Below are 22,708 nucleotides of genomic sequence, written 5' to 3'. Positions count from 1 at the left end.
CTCCTTGAGCACTGAGTAGTAGCTTCTGTAGAATTATCTATAATATATCCTAATTAATTTATAGCCCAAATGCACATATGGGGCTGGGGAGTTGTGGTTGCCTCTCCCTATGTGCATTGTTCTGCACTTACTGACTGTGAATTGGTGGTTTTGCCAATTACACTGAAGTAAGCTGCTGCTGCTGCTGCTTCTTCTCCTTCTTTTTCTTCTTTTCTTCTTTTTTCCTGTTTCTTCCTTTCTTCTTCTTCTTCTTCTTCTTCTTCTTCTTCTTCTTCTTCTTCTTTTTTTCTTCTTCATGTCATTGCACTTTTTTTTTTCTTCCCCCCATTGTTAGCCAGTTATTTACCCATCTTAAGATCATATATTACAATCTTCATTCAGTCCATGACAGCTCAGTAGTTTTCATAGCATTTTGGAGCAGGACCTTATCAAAATGGAGAAATGCAAACCATTATTGGCTCCTCCAAGTAAGTCTCAAAGATTTGTGAGACAAAATTTCTTCTATAAAACTAGGCTGACCTCTCTGTTATAAGTGTCCCTGCTACCTACCAATTCTGTTATTTATATCTTTTAAAAGTTCACTCACTGTGAATTCACATTCTGTTACACACTAGAGGTTTGTAACTATGTCCATGTCCAACATCAAAACTGCACCAGCTGGTGTGTGTAGCACTGCTATGTGACAGTCACATTAAAATCACGGCTAGTTGTTGCATGAAAAGAGACGGGGTGTTTTTCCAGTGTTACGGATGCCCCTTGCTCCCTTTGAGAAGATCACTACAATTCTGGGCACATTCGCCCTGTGGTCTGACATCTTTTCACAGTGTTTTGCTAGACATCTCCACTGCCTGAGTGCTCTGATGTCACCTTGTTTCAGTTATTGTCGTCTGTACCCTGTGCTTCTGTTTGTGGTGTTGACCTTAACCACCATCATAACTTGTGATGCCAGCAGCCAGGATGGATCACTGCCTAAATGAAATGCAAAAAGGAACACACTGTAAAGCCTCTTGCTTATGAAAAGTGATTTATCTCTAGGAATTCCCTGAAAACTGTATTTTCCTTGTAGAATACTGTGAAATTGTTTACACAAATAGGCTATATAGAAATGCAAAATTATACTATCCTTCCAAACACACTTTCTGTCTGTATCATTTCCTTCCCTTTAGCACACTTTTGGTAACACTTTACCTAGCAGAGTCCTACCTGATTGTTCTCTGGACAAGTGGACAGCACTGGATCACTTACAGAAGTTAAAAGGGGAACCTCTTTTTTTGCCTTTCATTATTACCAACAGTTTACTGGGGTTATGGTTTTTGTGTTACTAATATCTCACAGAGTGATTTTTTGTCTTTGCTCTCCTGGTCCACACTCTCTCCTTTGCCATGAAGCAGAGATAAGATGTCATCTTGAATTTACTGCTGTGTAGTCAAGGCACAGGGAAATGAAATGACCTACCTGAGGTGTCATGGGGAGTGTACATGGCTCCTACAAATTTAACGTAGTTCTGATCAGGTTCCTCTTTGCTCGCACTTTTCTCAAGTTAAGTCCATGCTGTGCCAAGTTGCTGTCTGTTAGAGGCCCCTCTTGAGAGTGTCTGTTCACCCAAGTGGTTTAGAGGGCTTTGATTTTTTTTATTTTTCCTGGAGCTGGGGAAGGTGAAGAATGTCGGCAGATACTCATTGGTATTGGAAAGATTTCTGAGGATGTCTTTTCCGTCTTCCAAAGCCTAGGGCTTTTGGCCTAAATGAAATACTGCAAAACTGGGGAGAGAGGATGTTTGTGCAGACTACTCCTTGTAAATATCAGGTGCATCACTAAAATAATTCCTAATCAACACTAGTTGTGCTGATGGCATCCAGCCTCATGCACAGAGCTGTGTGATGGAGTGGATGGGCTCATCCTCTCAGTCCAACCCTGACATCTAGCGTACACCAAAGGGAAATTTTCCAAGTGTGAAGTTCAAAAATGAAATCTGTGTTATTTGGGGGAGGTCTGGCTTTGCAATGCACTCAACATTTTTCTGCATTGTTGATTTCTGAGATAACTAACCACTTGCTGCCAGCATAGAAATAAGGCTCAGTAATCTGTCCCTCTTGGAAAGTCTTATGATCTCAGACTTATGATGCCATTTAGAATTGTTATAAATTACTCCTTGCAACTATCAACACTTGCAAATTTAGCCTTTGTTTTGTTCAGTCCATTTGTGAACTAAGTCTTTGCTCTAATCACTGGATCACTTTGCTATGGCAAGGAAGTTTGGTGCTCTGTTTTTTCAGAGGGAGTTGTTTGTTTATTTCTTTAGAAAAGGATTAAAGACTGAATTAGAAATCTGAATGTTAAAATTCACAGTGAGTGAGGCATAGAGAGACTCTTGAGTATTAATATATATTTATATATTTTTTGTATTTCTATGTATTTCTATGTCTACATAAACAGGAATTGGAAAGGAAGATTGGCTCCAACGTCCTCAAGGGCAATTGCAGCAGCCAGAGCAGAGATGGAGGAGGGAGGAGTAGTTGTGGCTCAGCAGCTTAAATGGGCCTTTTCAATTCTTTAGGTCATGAGGTAGACAGTTGGGTTCATAAAGCAAATTTTGTTCTGGACTGGCCATGTCCCCACCTCCTTTCTCCTTGTTGAGACCTATTGTTCACTTCTGTTGCTCAGGTATCTGGCCGGCATGAGTCCTTCTGGTCGATTTCTCACTATCCTTTTGCAGGTAATCCTCCCTTTACCCCAAACTTTTCTCCTGATCTCTCACAGACCTACTAAGCGTCACCGAGCAGCTCCCTTGGTATGGATCCTGGGCTATAGTCACAGAATCACTGAGGCTGGATGGCACCTCTGAAGCCGGCCAGTCCAAATAGGGTCCACTGGAGCAGGTTACTCAGGGCTGTGCCGTTTGGTTTTGAAAATCTCCAAGGATGGAGACTCCACAACCTCTCTGGGCTATCTGTGCCAGTGCTCAGTAGTAAAAACAGGTTTTCTTACTTGTAAGTGGCTTTTCATGTATTTCACTTTGTGCCCACTGCCTCTTGTCCTGTCAGTGGGTACCACTGGGAAGAGCTTGGCTCCCTCTTCTTTACTCCCTCCTGTCAGACATTTATATACATTTATAAGATCCCTTTAAGCCCTCTCTTCTCCAGGCTAAACAGAATACAGAAAAACAAACCTGGGATAGATATAACTTTGTCTCAGACCCTAAGACCACCTGGGGCCTAAAACCTACTTTGAAAGTTGGAAAAGACTTGACAGCTTGGAAAAATCTAAAGCTTATGGCAAAGTGTCTCATGGTTATAAATACACAGCTTGCATTTTATAGGCTCATCACACCTGTGAGAATAAGCACAAATGGTTCATCAAAAGCAGTTCTTTTATTTCTGGCATGTGCTTTCTAATTTTGCTGCTGCTTGTCCATCTGTCCAGTCCATGTCTTTTCAGGATTCTTCAGGATGTTGGGTATAAGGATGGATTAAACTTCCCTTCAGAGCTCCTGGGTCTGACAGACTGACATGGGTTCCTTCCACAGGACCAGGAGCTGGTATTACAGAGTAGAAACTGGCTTTTAATGTTCGCTCTTTCTATTTGTAGAACTACACTTCCAGAATACTGGTATTTCTGTTTGCACCACCTCACTCTGAGAGGCCCATGGCTTTTTTGGGGATGTAAGGAACAGAATAATATGCGTTTATGAACTTATCTAAATATAAGTGAGAAGCCAAAATTTCTGATGTGCTTCAGAGACGTGCATTTTCAATTTTCACTTGTAGATGCAATTGCTGGGCAGAGGAATACAGAGGAATTCAGAGAAATACAAGAACACTGCAAGGTCATGTGTAGTTTCTAGATAGAGGTTAATTGAGAATTCACTCCAAAATTATTAGCCATTAACAACCTCCCGACTGCAGTCAGTTTTTTATTCACTGACCAAAGCACTTCATTTCCCCTGAGGCCTCGGACCGGTTGTCCTGCCCAGTGCAGAGTTCTGGGGTGAGATGCAGTTCCAGCTAAATATCTGAACACAAGCCAGCTGCTAAGGCCCTAAAGCAGGCAATGCCTGTGCGCGGACTTCAGTCTGGAGCATCTCAGTCCTAACGGTGCTACGGAAAAGCTTAGCCTGATTCCATGCTTTCCATTTCCTTTAGTTTTTGCTGTAATGGCCATGGGGCACCTTCGGGGACATGGGGTACAAAAGCGTTTCTGCCCCAGAACACACCAACTCCAGCCATTTGCCCAGGAGACCAGTTTGTGCAGTTTTAGCACTATCTGGTCTTAAAGGGAGAATTCAGAGCCTGAACAGCAATAAATAAACCAAATAAACCACATCCATGCCATTGGACAGTCCACACACAATTCTGCAACACCTAAAGGCTTTGTTTTGGGGGATGGGCAGTGTTTATCTGATTTGAAAAAAAAAATCATATCTTATGCCCAAATAAAGTAACATTAAACACTTGCACGGGTTGCAGCAAGGCAGGTGTAAGCTTTGAGAAATGATTCATTGCACTGCTTCCCAGGAACATTGCAAAAACTCTTATTTACTTAATTGATCAAATGAAAAAAATTTAGTTGCTCATGTTGCTCCTGGGTGGAAAAACAATAAATGCTGAATTACCAAGCTATGAATATGCAATTTTAAATGAACTGCAGCAAATGATGTATGTTACGGCATTTTTATGGCTGGGCTTCAAGTTGTTCTATACAGGGATGGTAAATTAGTCTGCTGTGCCGTCAGAGATGTCACTGGAACCATAACTCCTCTTTGGCGAAGAACATGCAGTGTTAGGCTTAAAGGGTGCTTTTCTTTTTCTTTTTCCTTCTTTTTTTTCATATTAAGCTGTGTCAGCATTCCCCAGGTTTGGAAACAAATCCTCTTCAGAGAAGTGAAGTCAGTCACATCCTATTTGTGCTCCTGCCTTGTGTTGTTAAAAGGGCCTTCATGTCTAAACATGTACACTTTCACAGCTAACCCATTGCTGATGTTCATTTGAATCTTTTCAGGACTCCACACTCTCAGTCTTGCTGTATTGTGCACTGAAAATATTCACCAACTTCACTGGTAAAGCTAGACTCAAATTGCATGTATTTCTTGTCACGTATTTGCTGTGAAATACTTTACTGTATACCTTACACAAATGTTGTTATATGAATTACTGATTGATTATATTTTAAATATTATCTTGTCTCACCGATGTAACCAGATAAAGAAAAGTACACCTCCTAGGTATCAGGCATCCCATTAATAATATAACTGGCCTCTTGTACACTTTAATACACCATTATTTATTATAAGCTTGTTGATTACATCTTGAAGCTGACTATCTACGAATGGACTGTGTTCTCATGAAAGGTGCTGGGTCAGTCACTGTGGCAAATGAAGTCCAAACTAGCATGCTCCTTAGCTGGCTGCCTAAGGGTGTTAAAAAGATAACTAAATCCAGTCTGCCAGGCTAGATAATCTTTAACCTCTCTACTGAGGTCCCTATGGGTCGAGCCAGCAGTGCTGGTGCATCTAGCGCACAGAGCTATTAACGTAAGCACAAAACTACCCAGTTCTACCTATTTTGTATAATATTCTACAAGTACCCGTCACTGTGTAAATGCTGAAGGCTGTAGCTGGCTGTGAAAACAATTCTTGATTGAATCAATGAGGTAAACTATTAAAAAAAAGGCGTGATGCTGTCCCACCTCGCAGTATGCATATGTCATTGAGTAACACTATTCCTTTTACTCCATTTTTTCTCTACCACTGTGATTTTTAATCTTTACAGCCCCTCCTAACTGACAGCCTCGGACTCAGTTTAAAAAGCAGATGACAAAAGAAAAAATATGGAGTAAAAGGATCAACTATCCAACTAGTTTATCTTTCACCAACCCAGGAATAAAACCTTTGAAGGAAAAAAAAAAAAATCCATATTCTACCCCAGTGTAACAGGCTGGCGCTGCACTTTCTGTGTTTCTCTTCTGAGAGCTCTGCCCTTCATCCTATTTGATGTGCCAGTGTTGACGGTCCTTAGCTGTAAGTTTTGTACTACCGTAAATCTCTATTTTTCTCCTCACAAATACAAGTCATGAGCAGATACAGGCAGAGGAAGCGTCCGCTTTGCATTTCAGGGACTCTAGAGTTGTTTCCTCTGTCTATTCCATAAGCTCTGCATGTGGGAATTTGCACTGCGGCCAATGTTATTCCAGCTGAGAAAAGCTCAGGAGAAAAATGCAGTTTGAATCATTAGTTGATGTTTTACTGCCCTGTGCTACCAACCTCTCCGGTATCTGGTGCCAGGTACAGTGGATTGGTGGCATCCTGGGAAGCTGCTTTTAGTAAACCAAGAGAATTCTTCCAATCCCATGTGTAAGTGAAATTTCTGTCATCATTTCCTATGATGCTTGCTGGGATTTCATGAGATGCAGATAAGCACTTGAAGAGAATTTAAATTCAAGTGTATGCTTGAGAAAACTATTATTTATAAAAATGAAAGGACTGGTTTTTCTATGTGCTGCCACTTTGAATGACCCAGAATTATTTACACTGCATTATTGGAAATATCACTGTAATCCTAACTGTGGATTGTGTCTCCATCCTTTTCTTCATCTTCCATAATCACTGTTTGCTTTTCTTCTGTAAGCAGCTTAGTGCCTTAAAAACAGAAGGACATAAAAAAAAAAAAAAGAGAGAGAAAAGGAGTTGATTTAAAATATTGCTTTAGAAAATATCAGGATAAGAAGAATCTTTCAGTACTCTCTAATTTCTTGATCCTAATGTAGTTTTCCAACATCATGGGAGTTACTCCTCATTTATTTTTGGCATATCAGTCTCCTGATATTTAGCGAACTAGAATTGGATTGCTGCATTTTTAGCTGAATTTATCAGGCACTTAAATCCAGCGTATTTCTGCTACCTGTGAAAAGACACACCAACGTTTCATCTGGGAACCTGTTTCTAAAAGTGTTTGGGAAGCTAAAAAAGGGAAAGAGCTTGCATAATGAAATAAATACTGTGATTAATTTTTGTGACGTGTATGCATGTTTGTTTTCTATATGTATACAGCGATATTACTTAGATTTTGCAAATGCAGATGCCAAAAGAGACGAATGTTACAATACCCACATGCCAAGTGCCATCCCCACTGAAGTTATATAGTATCAATAAATTCCAAAAGCAACCGGATTAAGATCAATGTTAAAACACTTAGGTATATTATTGAAGAATTTGAGCCAGTATTAGAGTTACTGAGGTTTGGGATCTTAACAAGCCTTGAAGCCCAGCCATCCTAGAAGAAACTTAAAGCTTCATCCCTATCATGAAAGCACCAAAGAACAATATGAGATGATATTGAAAGGAATTTGATTTCACAGTTCGAGCACACCATGGGGATTCCAGAAACCTTTTCATCAGCTGTAGGTATGCTATGTGAAGTACCTTTCCATGTGTAAGTGTTGCCTTCTTCCAAAGTCCTTCTCTGTTACCTAGATAGCTTGTGGATCATACCTTCCACAAATATCTGCCTCTCCCTCCTACTCTCTGTCTCTTTCTCTTTCTCTCATACTTAAAATATACTACGTCCACCCCTTACCATTCTTGAGGCTTCTATGTGATGCCAAGATATCACAATTACTGTAACTGCTCTCTTTATTAGAAATTAAATTGAGTGAAAAGAGGACAATGCATTAGATAGAAAATGTTCTTGATCCCTATTTTAACATATTGTGTTCGTTTTGCCTGTTCCCAATAAAAAGCAAGTGACCTGCAAGACATATTTTATGCCCACGTTCCTTGATGTGGAGGTTAACATAGTCTAAAAACAGGATGAGGGTTACCATTGTGTCAAGACCCGCGAAATCTCTCCCTAATTTGGTCCCCTGCTGTTTGCTCTCAGTCTGTGCTAACCAGCTGAGTTGTTCTGTCAAACCAACCTGTTTTGCTTCGTTCTGCATCGAAAGCCCTCTGACAGAGAAGGCTTTCACTCTTGATGAGCTCTGAAAATAGAGCAATACCACACAGGAAGATTTTCTTCAAATTTGGAGTCTTTTCAAGAGGTGATGAATTAATGAAAATATTAACCTATACTGCCCTTCATTTAAGTTAACTCCTGCTTCATTTATATGCAGTTCTTGTGAACTAGCTGGTTTCAGCGGGACCGTGAGATAAACTGAAAGGCAAGAATGAATATTATTTCAAAGCACAAAGGACTTCATTTGTTCAAGCAGCAGTGGAGTAACCACCATTAACTGCAAAGACTTATGCCATTTTATGGACATAGATGTAAATGTTCCCCACCCAGACTTCTATTCATATAGACCACTTAGACAAATACAGGCAATTTTTATTTTTCTGTTGTCTTTGGGGTTTGGGTTGTGGGGGTTTTTTTTTAGGGGAGGGTGGGGTTTTGTTGTTGTTTTTCTTCATGGAGCATTTGAGGAATGAGGAGAACATAACTAAAATACTCTTAAAATGTGAAGCTACAATGGATCACTTGATGACAGCTAACCTATTTTTTAGGTAAACTCAGGAATAAGAGTTCAGGAATGCAAGCTAAATAAAGCTGCACTGTGCTTTATGATCATGTCCACTCTCTTATTTGAATTACGAAGTGATGAAGGAAAAGTATGTTTATGTAATTCTGATGGTCTGGGTATAGCACATAAACTAGCCTTTTTAGAGCAGATGCTAGAGACAGCTGGAGAGTAGCAGCCAAGCAGACTCTCAGCTCTCAGCTCTCAGCTGCACCCACATCAGTAGCGTACCAGACGCTTACCGCAATCAATAGCAAGATCATGCATCATTAGCAACAAATGGTGACTGATGAACTCCAAAAGTTTCTGGTAGAGTTCAGGATTCAAAGCTCAGAGGAGGACATAGCCTAGAGATGCAGGTTATTAACTTTTCAGACCATGGTCCACCAGCAACTTCCAGGACTAACAACACGCCTTTACAATCAGCCTTTTAATGCAGTGGAAAGAGTATACAAATGGGTTGTCTTAGCTGGAATTATTTCTGTAACACAAGGAAAGGATTTTTGTCTTTGATACGATGCCGCTGATCACTTGTGGAGAAAGTGTGCTTTACTGAATGTGGTTTGGAAACTCTGGGTTTAAAGGAGCGAGCAGGATGTTGGAACTGGGGAACATTTGTAAGTCAGTCTTTCTCTGTTTGCTGTTTAAGTAAATCACTTAGCCTCCCTGCCTCTGTTTTCCCAGCTGTGTGTATTATGAAATGCAGCTCAGCCCGCAAATCTGTTTTAAGGATTGGTAGGTTCTGTTAATATCTGCCAAGGGATCTGACTAAAGAAAACAGAGTAGAAATACAATGCAATCATATTTTCCCAACAGAACTTGCAACTACTTGCAATTTTTAGCTAGACACTAGGACCTCAAAGGCTCACAGAGACATGAGAGCTTCTGTTAGGAAGCTCAAATATAGGCAGAAGTTGGCTTACATCAACCATTTGCCAGGTGCCACCTAGATCTACACCACTCCTACTGGTTTGTAAATCAGAAAACCAACCAAGGTGGCACCAGTTCCAAGTGACTGCCTACAGACAACTCCTGCAGCCAGGTTGGAAGAGTATCGGAGTGCTCCAGTCACATCCCTTGCACTGGAAAAGGACAAGAGGAGACATTAAAGTGCTGTACTTCCGTGTCACTCAGAAATTTTTCACTGGGGGTTTGATGTTATCCTAAAGGAGCTACCTTAACTAGTTTTCTAGGGCATAAGGGAGAATGAGGGTTTGAAATTGTGGTTTGACTAGTTATCTCTGATCTGATTAAGAAACTCTAAACAGCCACATTTCAGGAACCACGTTCCCATATTTACACATGTATTTACATTCTTACTCAAACCCACAGGCATGAAGAGCTCTCAGAAATACTTCAGTTAATTGAATATATTGCTAAGTGGGGATGGCAATATAGTGTTCCAGAGCCGAGTAAAGGCTTTGGATCAGATTCAAATAGTTTACTCTCATATGAGAAGAAAAAAACCAACATTAGAATTGTGATTATATTTTGTCTTCTGGTCTAATCCCTTCAGAAAGCCAAGGTGTTGGCTGACTGTAGGGGAGCTGGCCACTCAAGGAGACCTCTGCTCATGGCTCATTTGTATGCACACGGCACAACGTTATTTGCACCACTTCAGTGGAGTTTGAAGCCTGAATACATTTAGAAGTCTGACCCTTGTAGGGAAGGGGTTTGTGATGCCCAGGTGTAGATGTTTAAGCTGTGTAAGGACTGATTTCCTTAGCCTCTGTCGGTAGGCAACAGGTAGCCACAGGTTCCTCCAGGCAAAAATGTTAAGCTGCTTATTGAGCAGCCCTCTTGGGCATTTGCAAGGTGTAAAACTGATTCTACTTCTCACTTGGATCCCATGCTGTCCAGTAGATATATGATTTTTATCACTTTGTATGGGCTGTGTGACTTGCTGTTATTTGTGATAGAGTCTCGGTGGCCTTCCAAGAAGGAAAAGGACCATCCTAGAGTGCTCATAACCAGCTGGTCAAAATGGAGAGAGAAAACACAGCTGCCATTTTTATCTACATTTACACCACAGCTATTTGTGTGGGCAGCTGCTTAAAAAGATAATCTAGTAATTAAGCTCTGTTACTACAAACAATTAAGCGGAGTTTTTCAAATTGGCATCTGGAAGTGGTGTTTGGGAGGGATCTGAAGGGGAAATGTTAGAAACCGGGACAATCCTCATTAGCATGTCACAAGGGATACACGCGGCACCGAGTGTGCTGCTTACTGCGGCAGGGCCAGTAACAGGGAGACAGGGATAGAAAGGCCTGTCTATTTAGCGCACATAGCCCTGCCAGGGCTTCTCAGGTCTCCGAGTCTATAATTCAGGTTCTATTTTGCACAGCAGTTCCGCAAGAGCTCTGTTTGTTTGTGCTCTGTCTGCTACCTGATGGCATAACCCTGAAAGTAAACAAGTAGTAAATATTGGACCAGACCTAAGCCACAATGAGTCACTTTTTCATAGCAAATCATGGATCCACCACTGGCAAATTTCAACCAGCAGAATGCTGTATGTTGGTATGTATCTTGAAAAGAAAATATGCGTCCTTAGGGTAGGGAGGGAATGAAATTCAGGCATTCAAACAAACAGGCTGCTTTGCCCCTGATACAGGCACAAGTCTGCCACAAGCGGTCAGTCGCTGGAACATGGACCCAGAATACAGGATCTGGAAAAGCTGTCCGCAGGGAGAGGCAGCATCTAGCAGGCTGCTCGGAATCCATGCTGAGTGTTGGAAGGTGGCTTCACCAGTAGGCAAGAAAGAGACATTGGAGGTATAATTGCAAACAGCTGAAAAATGCATTAGTTTCTATCATTCCCCAACAGCAAATGCACACAGTTTGAATTTTGTCACACATTTGAAGGTCACTACACTTTTCTTTTTTGTGCTTTTCCCTTTTGAGTTTTTTGATTACCAAATCATTTGGGGATTATAACATGTTTCTGTTACCATATAACTTGTATTAGCTTCTTTTTGTTTTGAATATTATTAAAAGTTGAAGAGAAAGTCTTCATGGGATGCAGGAGGTGAAGACCCTTACCATGATTCTTATTTCTCTCTTAAGTACCTACTTGAGCTAGTTAAAGCTAGGGTTGAAACATGAATAAGTGACTAGATGCTAATCCAACCAGAGTGTTGTTGAGAAAGGTCAAGGAAATAATTCACCTTTGCTGCATCCTCTTAGTTAGCAGTTACGTTTAAACTAAACAAGAGTCAAGCCTCTCAGCTTCACTGTCACATATTTCATCTTTGATTTCTGTCAAACGAGTTTTGCTTTCAGATTCTCCTTCTCCACATATACCCTGAAGTGCAAAGGACATACAGCATCTTCAAAGGTGCTACAAGTGGCCAAAGGCAACTTTTCTTGGGAGTGTTTTTGAACTGACCAAAACGTCTCACCTCTCCTCCAAGGTTCATGGGAAGGGTAGGCTTCAAGTATAATATACAGGACTAATATTTATTACAAATGGTTTGATAAATTTTGCCTCTGTTTCTGAGTCAATCCCTAAAAGACTATGATTTTTTTTTTCCCACCTAATTTATTTGTCATGTGGAATTCCAGGTAATTTGCTGAGTAATTTCCTCCAGCAATTATACAAGCAGGTCATTATCAGTGCTCTATAGTAAATATCTCAAAAAGTGGAGCATTTGCAGTTGGGCTCGGCAGTTGTATGATAGATTTCATTTCCCCCAGCAAGTGATTGGACCAGGTTTCAAGTGACTCACAGCAGCTCTGATGCTGCAAGCCATTGGGATGCTTGAGTTCAGTGAGCAAATAAAAAATGTGTTTTCCTTAGGCAGATCAATATGCAAAGCACTAGTATTCACCATGCTTGCTGCTGTGATCCTGCAAACTTAGTCACACTCCTCTCTGCTTTTGGGAGCCCCATACCGATTAAATGAAAAAAATTCTTACACATGTTGATGTCGGTTATGAAGGTTCAGGCTCACAAAGAAAGATGTCTACAAATACAGGTGCCTATTTGGATTGATGAAGTCATTTGCACACCATATAATTATTAGGTGTACAGGAAATTCCACTGAAAGTGTACCTGAAACTCAGGTGCTAGATGTACTGAGCTGTTGCCTAGTCACTCAGGGCTAAAGTATCTGTCTCAGGACCTTTTCATTTAGTGTGTCTCACTGCTCAGTAGTGCCAGCCAACTGCAGAACCGGTTCATACAAGAGGTTCCTAAGGGAACAGTGTTTTCCAGTTTTGGCACTAGTTTTGGATCTGGGGTTTGTTTGGTTGGTTGGTTTTCATTCATTCATTTGTTTGCTTCATCCTGTGATCTGGAAAGGGCTGGTGCATAGCATACAAACTTGCACTATTTCCTGCATTCCTGGCTAACACTAGTAATTAACGCTTGCACTGTGCTTTACATCTTGAAAGACCTTCAGAAATATTGATGAATTGAGGCTCTTCTGTGATAGAGGAGTGTGGGAAACTCAACAAAGAAAGGGTCTTAGGACCAAAACGTGGCTGGCTGACTTATATGGTCACCAAGCGAATTAGCTACTGCATAGTGTATCATGCCAGAAGCACAGAACTGTCTTTAAGGTGCTGTTAAGAAGAAATTCATCACAGCTTGGTTTCCTCAGTGCATGTTAGGGACTGCGGAGTTAAGAGGAGGTTAATCAGGACAGCTTTGTTCCAGGTTGTTTGAGGCAGTGTAAACTATGTTAGTGCTGGTGACCTAAAAACTTGCATGTGTTCAATTTGAAAAGCAGGGCAGTAGTTGGCCTTTCACAAAAGTAAGATCATGTTTGCAAGAGAGAATCAAGTGACCTAATGTCTTCTCTTACTCCCCTTCTATCCCAAAAACATGGGTAGGGAATACAGAAAAGAATTTCCATGAGCCACCACTGTTTTTATGTACTTTGACCGAATAGGTCCAGTTTGGCAGGCACTGCTAAGTACACAGGGCAGAACAACCTCCTTCCAGCCTTCTCCCAAACATACCTTTGATGGTAGCCACATTTTGCTTCCTCTTTGGAGCACCTTTACCTAAGTATCTTACCTATTATCAAGGGTGGGATGTGTATTGCAGGCGTATCTTTTCTCCTGGGCTTTTTCTGCTCCAGTTCGGTGATCTGAGAACCTGGACTCACTCTCTCTCTCTGTGGCTTCTCTGTGATACCATATCTTTTCAGCAGATTATCAGAAAAGTCTGAAAGTATGCCTGCAGTCAAGAAAAAAAAAAGCCACTTCAACAAGAAATTTGCACCTGTGTAACTTTCCCAAACACTACTCTGAAGTAAGGCTGCACGAGTGGATGATCTGTTCTGCATGGTGTACCCACTCGTCAGGTTTTGCAATGGTATGCATTTCCTCCAAGTCAATTATATCCCATAGGCTAGAGACAGTGATGTTATCAGGCTACCTGGTTTCTGGTTGTACTTAATGGACTAAACTGCAGTCCATCAGAAATCATGGTAAAGATGAGTGCAATCTTCTATTCCAGAAGCTTAGACATCTTAAAAGTAGATCAGTCATACAGATGTTCAAGCCTCTGCTTGGGGCAATGTGACCACACAGAAATGGCCTATTTTAACTAGTAAAGCTCTGTTTTCTTTATGATATGGTTACTGTGGTCACAAAATGCACTTCTTCAGCCTTTGAGCCACTCTCCCCTAAGATAGACTTGCTGAGGGGCAGAAACACGTAAGAGCTGAACAGAATCAAACGTGCTGAGTTCAATATCTGGATTACAAATACTGGAAAATCCCAGCTGCTCGGTTTTGAGTTGGTGAATTGTTGTGGGTACACAGGGGACCACGCAAGTAGTTCCTGGCTAACTCCTCTGTGTATGTGCAGCATGGGAAGAAGAACTCAACGCAGTGGATACAAGAGCACAGCTCTCTCCCCGGAGAGCACAACAAGGGGTGCTTGTTAGCAGAGAGAAGCAACAAATGTTTATTCCAGCTGCTGGTCTTGGAAGATCATCGGGTTTCAGTGGCAGTCTCCTGCTCATTCTTCCCTTCCCCAGGCTGGTGGGATTTGGCTCTTGAACTTCAGAGGTCTGTAGATGCACAGCAGCAGGGAGCACCCTACAAGGAGCCCCTTTGTTGCTGTGATGGTTTTTGGCTTCCCATAACACCCGCCCTGTGCCAGAGTCCCCATAAGCACAAGAGCCCTGCAATTTCCAGGAGGAGCAACCCACAGCCAGCTTGTGTGCCTCTCCCGTCCCCTGCCAGCCTTACTCCTGTTCAGCCTCCCCTCGGGCCCTGAGTACGAGCTACACAAGAAAGTGGACCAAATCAAATCTGGGCATCTAGCATGGCTCAGCAGCTAGAGATAAGCATGCATAATTTATCATGTAAAGGCAGTAACACTGTGAGCTCCAAGGGAGCACGTTTTCAGGAGCACACACCCACTCTGGTATTCCCAGGACCTGTGAGAAAACCCTTTGCCTAACGGGGCATGCCTTTGAGAAAGTCAGCCTCTCTGCCTGCCTGCCTTCCCAGCTGCACATGGCGTGCAGCTGCGTTCTTGCCCACCTCCAAGGGGACCTAAGTGAATGAGGGATCTCTGGACCTTCGCCCAGATTCAGGCCCCTCAGCTGAATTGGGATTTCGAAGTCAAGAGATGTATTGCTCACCTGTTAGGGGTGGTGGTGTGTGTAAAGCCGGTGTATCTTTTCTCCTTGGCTTTTTTTGCTCCTGTTCAGTGTTTTGGGAAGCCTGGATGGTTTTACCTTTTCTTGGTTTCTTCTTGAGGTCACAGCTCTTAATCAGCTGCTCTGAAAGATCCTCTGCAGGGAAAAAAAAAAAAAGTTAATAGAAATTGAAACTGAGGGGAAATAATAAACCAGATGGTAAAAAGAAAGCTTTAATAATACTGCTTTCATCCAAGTAGATTAAAATGCCTGTGGAGAAAGATCTCTTAAATCAAAAGTCAGTAAAAGAGGCCTCTGTACCATACTACGTGGGAGTCAAGTGACTTAGGTGGTCCTTCTACTTTGTAGGTGGTAGACTGTGAGAGAGAGAAGGAGAAGGCCTACGTGGGAGAAGGCTGTGGGCAGCTGCGTGTTACATGGCAGAGGGAAGGCTGCACCATCGTGTGCAGAAGTCCTGTGGCCATCCCTGTTTTGTTCAGCGCAAACTGTGCGGGCTCTCTTCAAGAGTTACAAGGGCACTTTTGTGAAGGAAAGATTTATGTGGGGGGGGTCAGCCTTAGGTGTCGGTAAACCGAGCCAATATATTGTTCCCTTCAAGAGCTGGATTTATTTCCAGAGCCACTGAGCAGTTGGTATTCGCTTTTGATTTACCTAACATTACACCGGATTTTTGGTTTTCCCTTAAAACAAGCCTTGACTCAGATGACTCAGATGGTCAGCATGTTTATTCTGCAAGGATCTGCATTTCTGGGTGCTTATGCAAGCTGAAAATATTGAATATAGCCTGTCATTAGTATCATCACACAAACCAATGCTTTGATTTCTTAAAAGCTGCTTGTTTGGCTTCAGCAGGGTCCCCTACCCCTACTTGGGTGCAAAAGGATTCATTCCAGGCTCTCTCACACTATTTGAGGCAGCTATAGTTTGCGAGCCTGCAGGTAGGCATGGGAAGAACAACCTCCGGGTGAAGTCTCTGGAAGATGTGGGGTCTTTTTCTGACCTTCACAGCCTTCCTGCATGGTCCTAATGAGCTCATTTAACCTCCCACTCACTCAGTTTCCTGATTGTAGAATGGGTCTCATTCTGTACTTATTTAAATAAGTAATTTTATGCAACAACTATATTTGTAATGCCAGCAGTTGTAAAAGTGGTGCCTGTGGTTAGAAATTTTGTGTGGTAGAGGCAGAACCTTCCTTGCAGGCCAGAAAACAAAGTTTATAAAATTATGCTTGCCTGTGGCGAGACACTTTTTTTGACAAGCGAGTGAAATTGCATTTGTGTTTCATTATTGTCATCACAAGGGTAACAACAAGCAAATAAATTTTTGTTTCTGGGTTGCTAAATCTTCATGACAATTTTGCAAGGCGAGAGTGAAGTAATAGAATTTGAAGCAGAGGCAAAGACCATGAATATGCAAAAAGCACATCTATCAAGTATGAAGTCTGGTATTTAGGAGTGTGGCGGAGCAAAGATGCCTCTGGTACTCTCAGTGCAAAAGTTATGTATGAAATAGGTTCAAAGGAGGAAACAGATTGGCAATGAAGGAGAAAAAGTATTTAGAAAGCCACCCCAGTGGAGGGAAAGGAAGTGTTTGAAATCTTTTACTGAAATTTTACTGAAATTGCATATGAAAAGCTATATCCTAGCTTTCAGTTTATTGTGGTATAAATGAAGAAACGGCTCTATTTTTTCTGCCAGGGAAAAGAACAATGACTGTTTTTCCTTTCTTTGCTTTAATTAACTTCGCTCTAGAGCTTCTGCTGATATTTACATGCAGGAAAAATGCTCTTTGCCTTTCCATCTGGCATCAGAAGTGTCAGCAGAAGGTGTAATCTATCGGGTTTCATGAGGGCTCAGTTGTGTTGCTGGAGGGGAAAAACGGGCACTGGACAGGACCTAATGATGTGAAGACAACACCTCTCTAATTACTGCAATGACATCATCTAATAACACTTACCTAAATGGTTACAGTGTGGATCTCGCTTGTCCAGTCTGTCTTCTGGGATATCAAGTGGCTGAACACATTCTGTTGACATCATTGAAACGGGCTTTTCTCCTCCTTTGAAGCTACTACACCAAAAAAAAAAAAAAAAAAAAAAGGCGGCAGCAGCATGACATAAAACAGACATAATCGGTGTTATGTATCCACTTGCTAGCCAGATCATGATAAGTTTTTGTCTTCCAGCTGTTCTGTCGACATAATCGGTGTTATGTATCCACTTGCTAGCCAGATCATGATAAGTTTTTGTCTTCCAGCTGTTCTGTCATGCAGTCTGCTGGCCTGACTTTGCTCACACATGTTAAGAGATGCATTTATTCACTGCCTTGGTCACACAGAATCATAGAATGGTTTGGGTTGGAAGAGACCTCAAAGATCCTCTAGTTCCAACCCCCCTGCCATGGGCAGGGACACCCTCCACTAGACCAGGTTGCCCAAAGCCCCATCCAACCTGGCCTTGAACACTTCCAGGGATGGGGCCTCCACAACCTCTCTGGGCAACCTCTTCCAATACCTCACCACCCTCACAGTACAGAATTTCTTCCTAATATCTAATCTAAGTCTCTTTTAGTTTAAAGCTATTACCCCTTGTCCTATCACTACATGCCCTTGTAAACAGTCCTTCTCCAGCTTTCCTGTAGGCCCCTTCAGGTACTGGAAGGCTGCTATAAGGTATCCCTGGAGCCTTCTTTTCTCCAGGCTGAAGAACCCCAACTCAGCACCTCATAGGAGAGGTGCTCCAGCCCTCTGATCATCTTTGTGACCCTCCTCTGGACTAGCTCCAACAGGTCCATGGCCTTCTTATGTTGGGGGCCCCAGAGCTGGACTCAATACTCCAGGTGGAGTCTCACAAGAGCAGAGTAAAGGGGCAGAATTGCCTCCCTCAGCCTGCTGATCACACTTCTTGGGATGCAGCCCAGGATATGGTTGGCTTTCTGGGCTGTGAGCACACCTTGCTGGCTCATGCTGAGCTTCTTGTTCACCAACACCCCCAAGTCCTTCTCCTCAGAGCTGCTCTCAATCCATTACACACACAATATTCCATTTTTCCACCTACCTTGCTGTAAGCAACCCACACTAGCATGGGAAATATGTCAGCTCTACAGAAGAATACTGACTTTGATCATACAGAAAGTGCTATCACATACACAAAGTAAATGCTAGGAAATAGGATGTTTTGTTCTGGATTTCTTCTCCATTTTTTCTCAACTGTAAACTAAGGATCATATTTGGTGTTTATTATACAATCTAACTTCAATTACAAATGCTGTTGAGTTGGTCTTAAAAGTTCAGCTCCTCTAAGAGAGCTTGGATACTGCTGAAGACCCAGGTGTGAGTGCTGCCTCTGAAAGATGGCCAGTGCCCGCAGACCCCAAAACCAGCATGTAGACTTACTCATCACCTCGTTAAGAGCATGGGAACCCATTTCACAAAGCTGTTGAAGCACCCATGCTCTGTACGTCTCACTGGATTGCTGGTTTTGCTGTTTTATCCCCCTTTACTCACAACTGCAGGGAGTCCTGGAGTCCAGCCTCCTATCTGAGCTCCCCCAGCATCCCCCCAAGCTGAGATTTGATCCTGGACTTCCCCACTTTGGGGCCACCCCAGATACCATCATAGGAAGAAGGATATTAGACCATTTTTTTACTGCTGATCATTTCTATGGTTGCTCAGCAGAAATGAAAAAATCTTCAAGCTGAAGGTGCAGTCTGAGTGATCTGTGTACCTCGCTTCAGCCAGCAACAGCCGTAGTAGTTTCTTACAACATCTGCTCTCCATTTTTGGGGAATAAGAGCAGATTGTGACTTCCTTGTAGGGACGAGGAAAGCAACAGGGAAGATAAAAAAAAAAAAAAGAGACAAAATGAATAGTAGAAGAAAGACAGGAGGAATGGTGAAAAATGGAGGAAAGAAGGTGAGGTGGAGAAGAAAAGGTAAATAAAAGAAAAAAGTGAAAGAAAAGGCAGTCAAACAGTGGAAAGGAGGATAAGAAAATAGGAGACTGTACTGTGGGAATTTGTTTTTATCTTCCTGGAGGTAAAGAAATTACCTATATTATTTCTCTGAAAATTGCAATGGTTGCTTGTCAACAAGAAACAGAACAGCAGAGGAGTTAACCTCATTTCTATGACTAAACTTGTGTCTATATAAAGAACAATTAACCCTCAAGCAAAATCCAGTCACATAAATATTTGCCAAACAAAATATGAAAGGTCGCACTCATAATTGTGTGCTGAGCTAATTCTTCAGGGGTTGGAAAAACATGTCCTAAACTCCAGTGACTTCAAAGTAAGTGGAGCAACACTGTTTGACAGTGGTAAAGGTCAGGAACATTGACTCATAATGTACATATGGGATTTACTCCCATACCCTTCAGTATTCAAAATTCACAAAAATTTGTAAAATTCTACAAATTCTTAAATACCTTACTGAATCAGACCTGGATAAGGGGCTTGACCTCCAGCTGTTCATTGCAGAACTGTCCCAGTCTAGCCTCACATCTGTACTCAAGGATTATACTGCCTGGAGGCTTCATTTGCATTTACAGAAAAAAATAATCTTCCACTTGGAAAGACCCTGCATAAAGAAATCTTTGAACGCACCTTAGCATGGTATGGTTGCTCTGTTTATCCACTGTATAAATAAGCTATAGCTGTGGTTTAAAATGAAGCAGTCATAATTTCATTTAAAACAAAAACTTATTATCTGGCCCTATGAAGGCTCACACTGCATTTAGTGATTTGAGGGAGGTTTTTTTCTTCAGTGCCACTTGATTTTATCAGATTTGATTAGGGCACGCTGTCTAAATATGATGGCTGTAAGGAAAATGTTCTTTTCTGAAGGGTACTCTGTTTAGAAAGTTTTCAGTAAAATCAGGGATACCATTTCAGACACTATAGACTTTTTTTGAACAAGTCTTGAGGCAAAAAAAGCTGAAGAAAGATAGTAAAATTTAAATGTAAAATTGGTAGTACATGATACTGACTGGAAATGCCTCATAAAATATGATTAACTTTGGTTTGATTTCACTAAGTTGTTTCATTGAGTTATTTCACCTAATAAAAATTAAGCTTTGTAAACAGACTTAATATAGGAATCATATATGCAGGTTATGAGAGACTTCCTTAATTATTTTTACTTAATACAGTAGTTTGAAAAATAGTATTCTAAAATAAATCTCTTAGATCTGTCTTCATGTTTTCATAGTCCCAGATGCCAAGCCCTTGGCATCTTTAGTGCTTTAAAATACAGCTTTACAGCCTAACTTCTGACACACGCTCCCTTTTATTTTTTAAGGTTTGCCCTGCAGCCAGCATTGCCTTGCTTACAAAAGCATATTCTAACAGCCTGTGTGACAAAAGAAGAAGAAGAGAAAGATTACCAAAACGTATCACGAGTTTTAGTATCTTGGGGGGGGGGGGTATACATTGCATACGATGTGTGAACACGTGAGTGCTGTTACATCCTGTCGCTCTGCATTACGCACAGAGCTCTCATTCAAAGGAGAGGTGATGTATGTGAGCGTTGTAATGGTGCTTTCCCAAACCACTAAAATCAATTCCTGCCACTAAAGAAACAGATTCCCCAGTAACGTTTCGCGTGGGAAGGAAGACTGCTATGGGGACTGTGTGGCGTCATTAATATGCCTTTACAAATGGAAGCACGTTCACGGGTTTTTGTGTGTTAACTGCAACTCTTTTCCTACCAGCCTTCACGCTAGCACGGTCTGCACCCTCTGCTGCAGTCAGTCACCTTGGTAGGTAATGCTTGATGGACTAAGGTGGTTTTTTTACCTTGCACTCTGTTATATCTCTTGACATAATGAGCCACATTCATCCTTTGTGCAACTGTAATGGTTTCAGTGGAGCTCTAAATCACACTCAGCAGGAAACGCTTCCTGAAATGGATATAGATTTTTCCATACGAATTCAATAGACATTTAGCCTGAGACTTTGGTACAATGCAGCTAGGCTGTACCACCCCCCCTGCAGAGATATGTGCCTAAGGGAGTCGCCTGGAGTCTCTTACTTTTGGAAAAAGCCAGAACTGATAGAGACACCTTAAATGCTTCCCTAAAAGTTGAGACAAGTTCTAGCTTTGCCTACACAGTTTTGCATTCGCTCCTCGTAAAAGCATGTGGCGTTCAATAGGATTGGCTCTGCTTACAGACGGAGAAGAGCAAGGAACGATAAGGCAGACTGAAAAGTGCAGGTGTGAGTAAAAGCTACTTCAGTTTCATGTGGATTAGCCCTCATGCTGGGTCACTGTCAGGAAACAGCAGGGCTCCTTTGTAGGAGATGGCAATTCAGATCACGAGTGTCTGCACTTTTCACTTTCTAGATATCACCTTTGGTACTGATGGATTTCTAGGTAGCTTAAAGCACACTCTAAAACTTTTTTCATAATTCTCAGTTGCTGTATATGCTTGATTAAGATGCCCAAATAAAGGTATCCAGAGAAAGGAGAATGTACAGCTCCTACCACTCACTAGCATAGTCTTAAACCACACACACATTCATGCACATAATAGGATTATTTCTTTGCTTGAATTGTGGGGCTTCATCAAGAAGTCCACCAGTGCAACCAGTTCTACGCTTCCATTAGGTAAAAATATTTTGCCAGACAAAGAAACCAGTTTTGGTTTACTATTATAATGTGCAGTTGGTTTAATGTAAATATTTGTCTAAAATAATCAGGCTAGACCTTAGAGAATATTCAGCAAAGCTACTCTTATGTGTTTCTACCAAAATGCTGTGAATCTTTTGAGGCCATCTGATCATGTGACAGTTAAACCAACTTGAAATGAAATCTCATGAGAAAAACCTACCTTGTAAGATCAAAGCCCAAAGCTTTGAAAACAAAGCTAAAGAGATGGACTTTTTTCATTCGAACCTGAACTAGGCACAGAAATGGCTTTAAACAGGGGAAAGTTGTATCTCCATTTCTTGTCTTCTCCTAGGATTTGAATAGTTGTAGGTGCTATTCAGCTACACAGAAATTAGTTACCTATGTATATTCATATCCAGCCTCAAGGCACAACGCAATTCTCAAATGAGTCATCAGTAGGCAATCATTCTTACCTGTAAGATGGAGAAATAAATTTCTGATCTGCAACTCTTATCAAAGTTTACAGGGGCTAAATGGGCATCGATGTCAATAGTCCTCACCATTGTACATCAAGGGCATGACTTGTTACACATGCATGTCATTCCCTTGTATGTTGAATACTTGGAATTTGTGAACTGACCCTTTGCAAGGTCTCCACAAACTGTACTTCTGAGTACTTCAATAGACCACGTGGTGTTGTCCACAAGTATGTGGATTTTTCTTTTTTCCTTTTTTTTTCCCCCAGGGGAATGTTTTGTTTCCTCAATTGACAAAATTCCCAAGGAAAAAACATGCACTAGTTTGCAGGACATGACCATTGGCATGCTGACACGGATGCTACATAAATAAAAATACTCTTAACAGCATCCATGTTGGGTGGCAGCAGGCAATCTGAATTTATTGAGTATTTATTTTGGTAGGTTGATAATGATGTTGCCACAGAAGCCTGTATGACACTATGTACCTCTCTTC

General features: G+C 41.6%; 1 protein-coding gene across 3 annotated transcripts in view; it reads right to left on the bottom strand.

The window, feature by feature from the left end:
• Positions 1-1,303: 1,303 nt before the first annotated feature.
• Positions 1,304-22,708, bottom strand: part of LOC129203736 (protein phosphatase 1 regulatory subunit 17-like) — a 90,789-nt gene continuing 69,384 nt past the window's right edge. Inside the window, exons 2-5 of one of the 3 annotated variants that reach the window (XM_054818607.1) lie at positions 17,088-17,197; positions 15,113-15,265; positions 13,532-13,693; positions 1,304-6,634 (exon numbers count right to left, since the gene is read on the bottom strand). In XM_054818607.1, coding sequence (XP_054674582.1) covers positions 6,555-6,634; positions 13,532-13,693; positions 15,113-15,265; positions 17,088-17,169 — 477 coding nt within the window. In that variant the 5' untranslated portion in view covers positions 17,170-17,197 and the 3' untranslated portion in view covers positions 1,304-6,554. Of the gene's footprint in view, positions 6,635-13,531; positions 13,694-15,112; positions 15,266-17,087; positions 17,201-22,708 lie in introns of those variants that run through there. The other 2 variants (XM_054818606.1, XR_008576131.1) reach the window with 2 other exon arrangements.

The sequence above is a fragment of the Grus americana genome, chromosome 2 (assembly GCF_028858705.1).
Source record: "Grus americana isolate bGruAme1 chromosome 2, bGruAme1.mat, whole genome shotgun sequence".
NCBI lineage: Eukaryota > Metazoa > Chordata > Aves > Gruiformes > Gruidae > Grus > Grus americana.
Note: the sequence above shows the minus strand (reverse complement) of the source record. Positions and strands in the feature narration are given on the sequence as shown.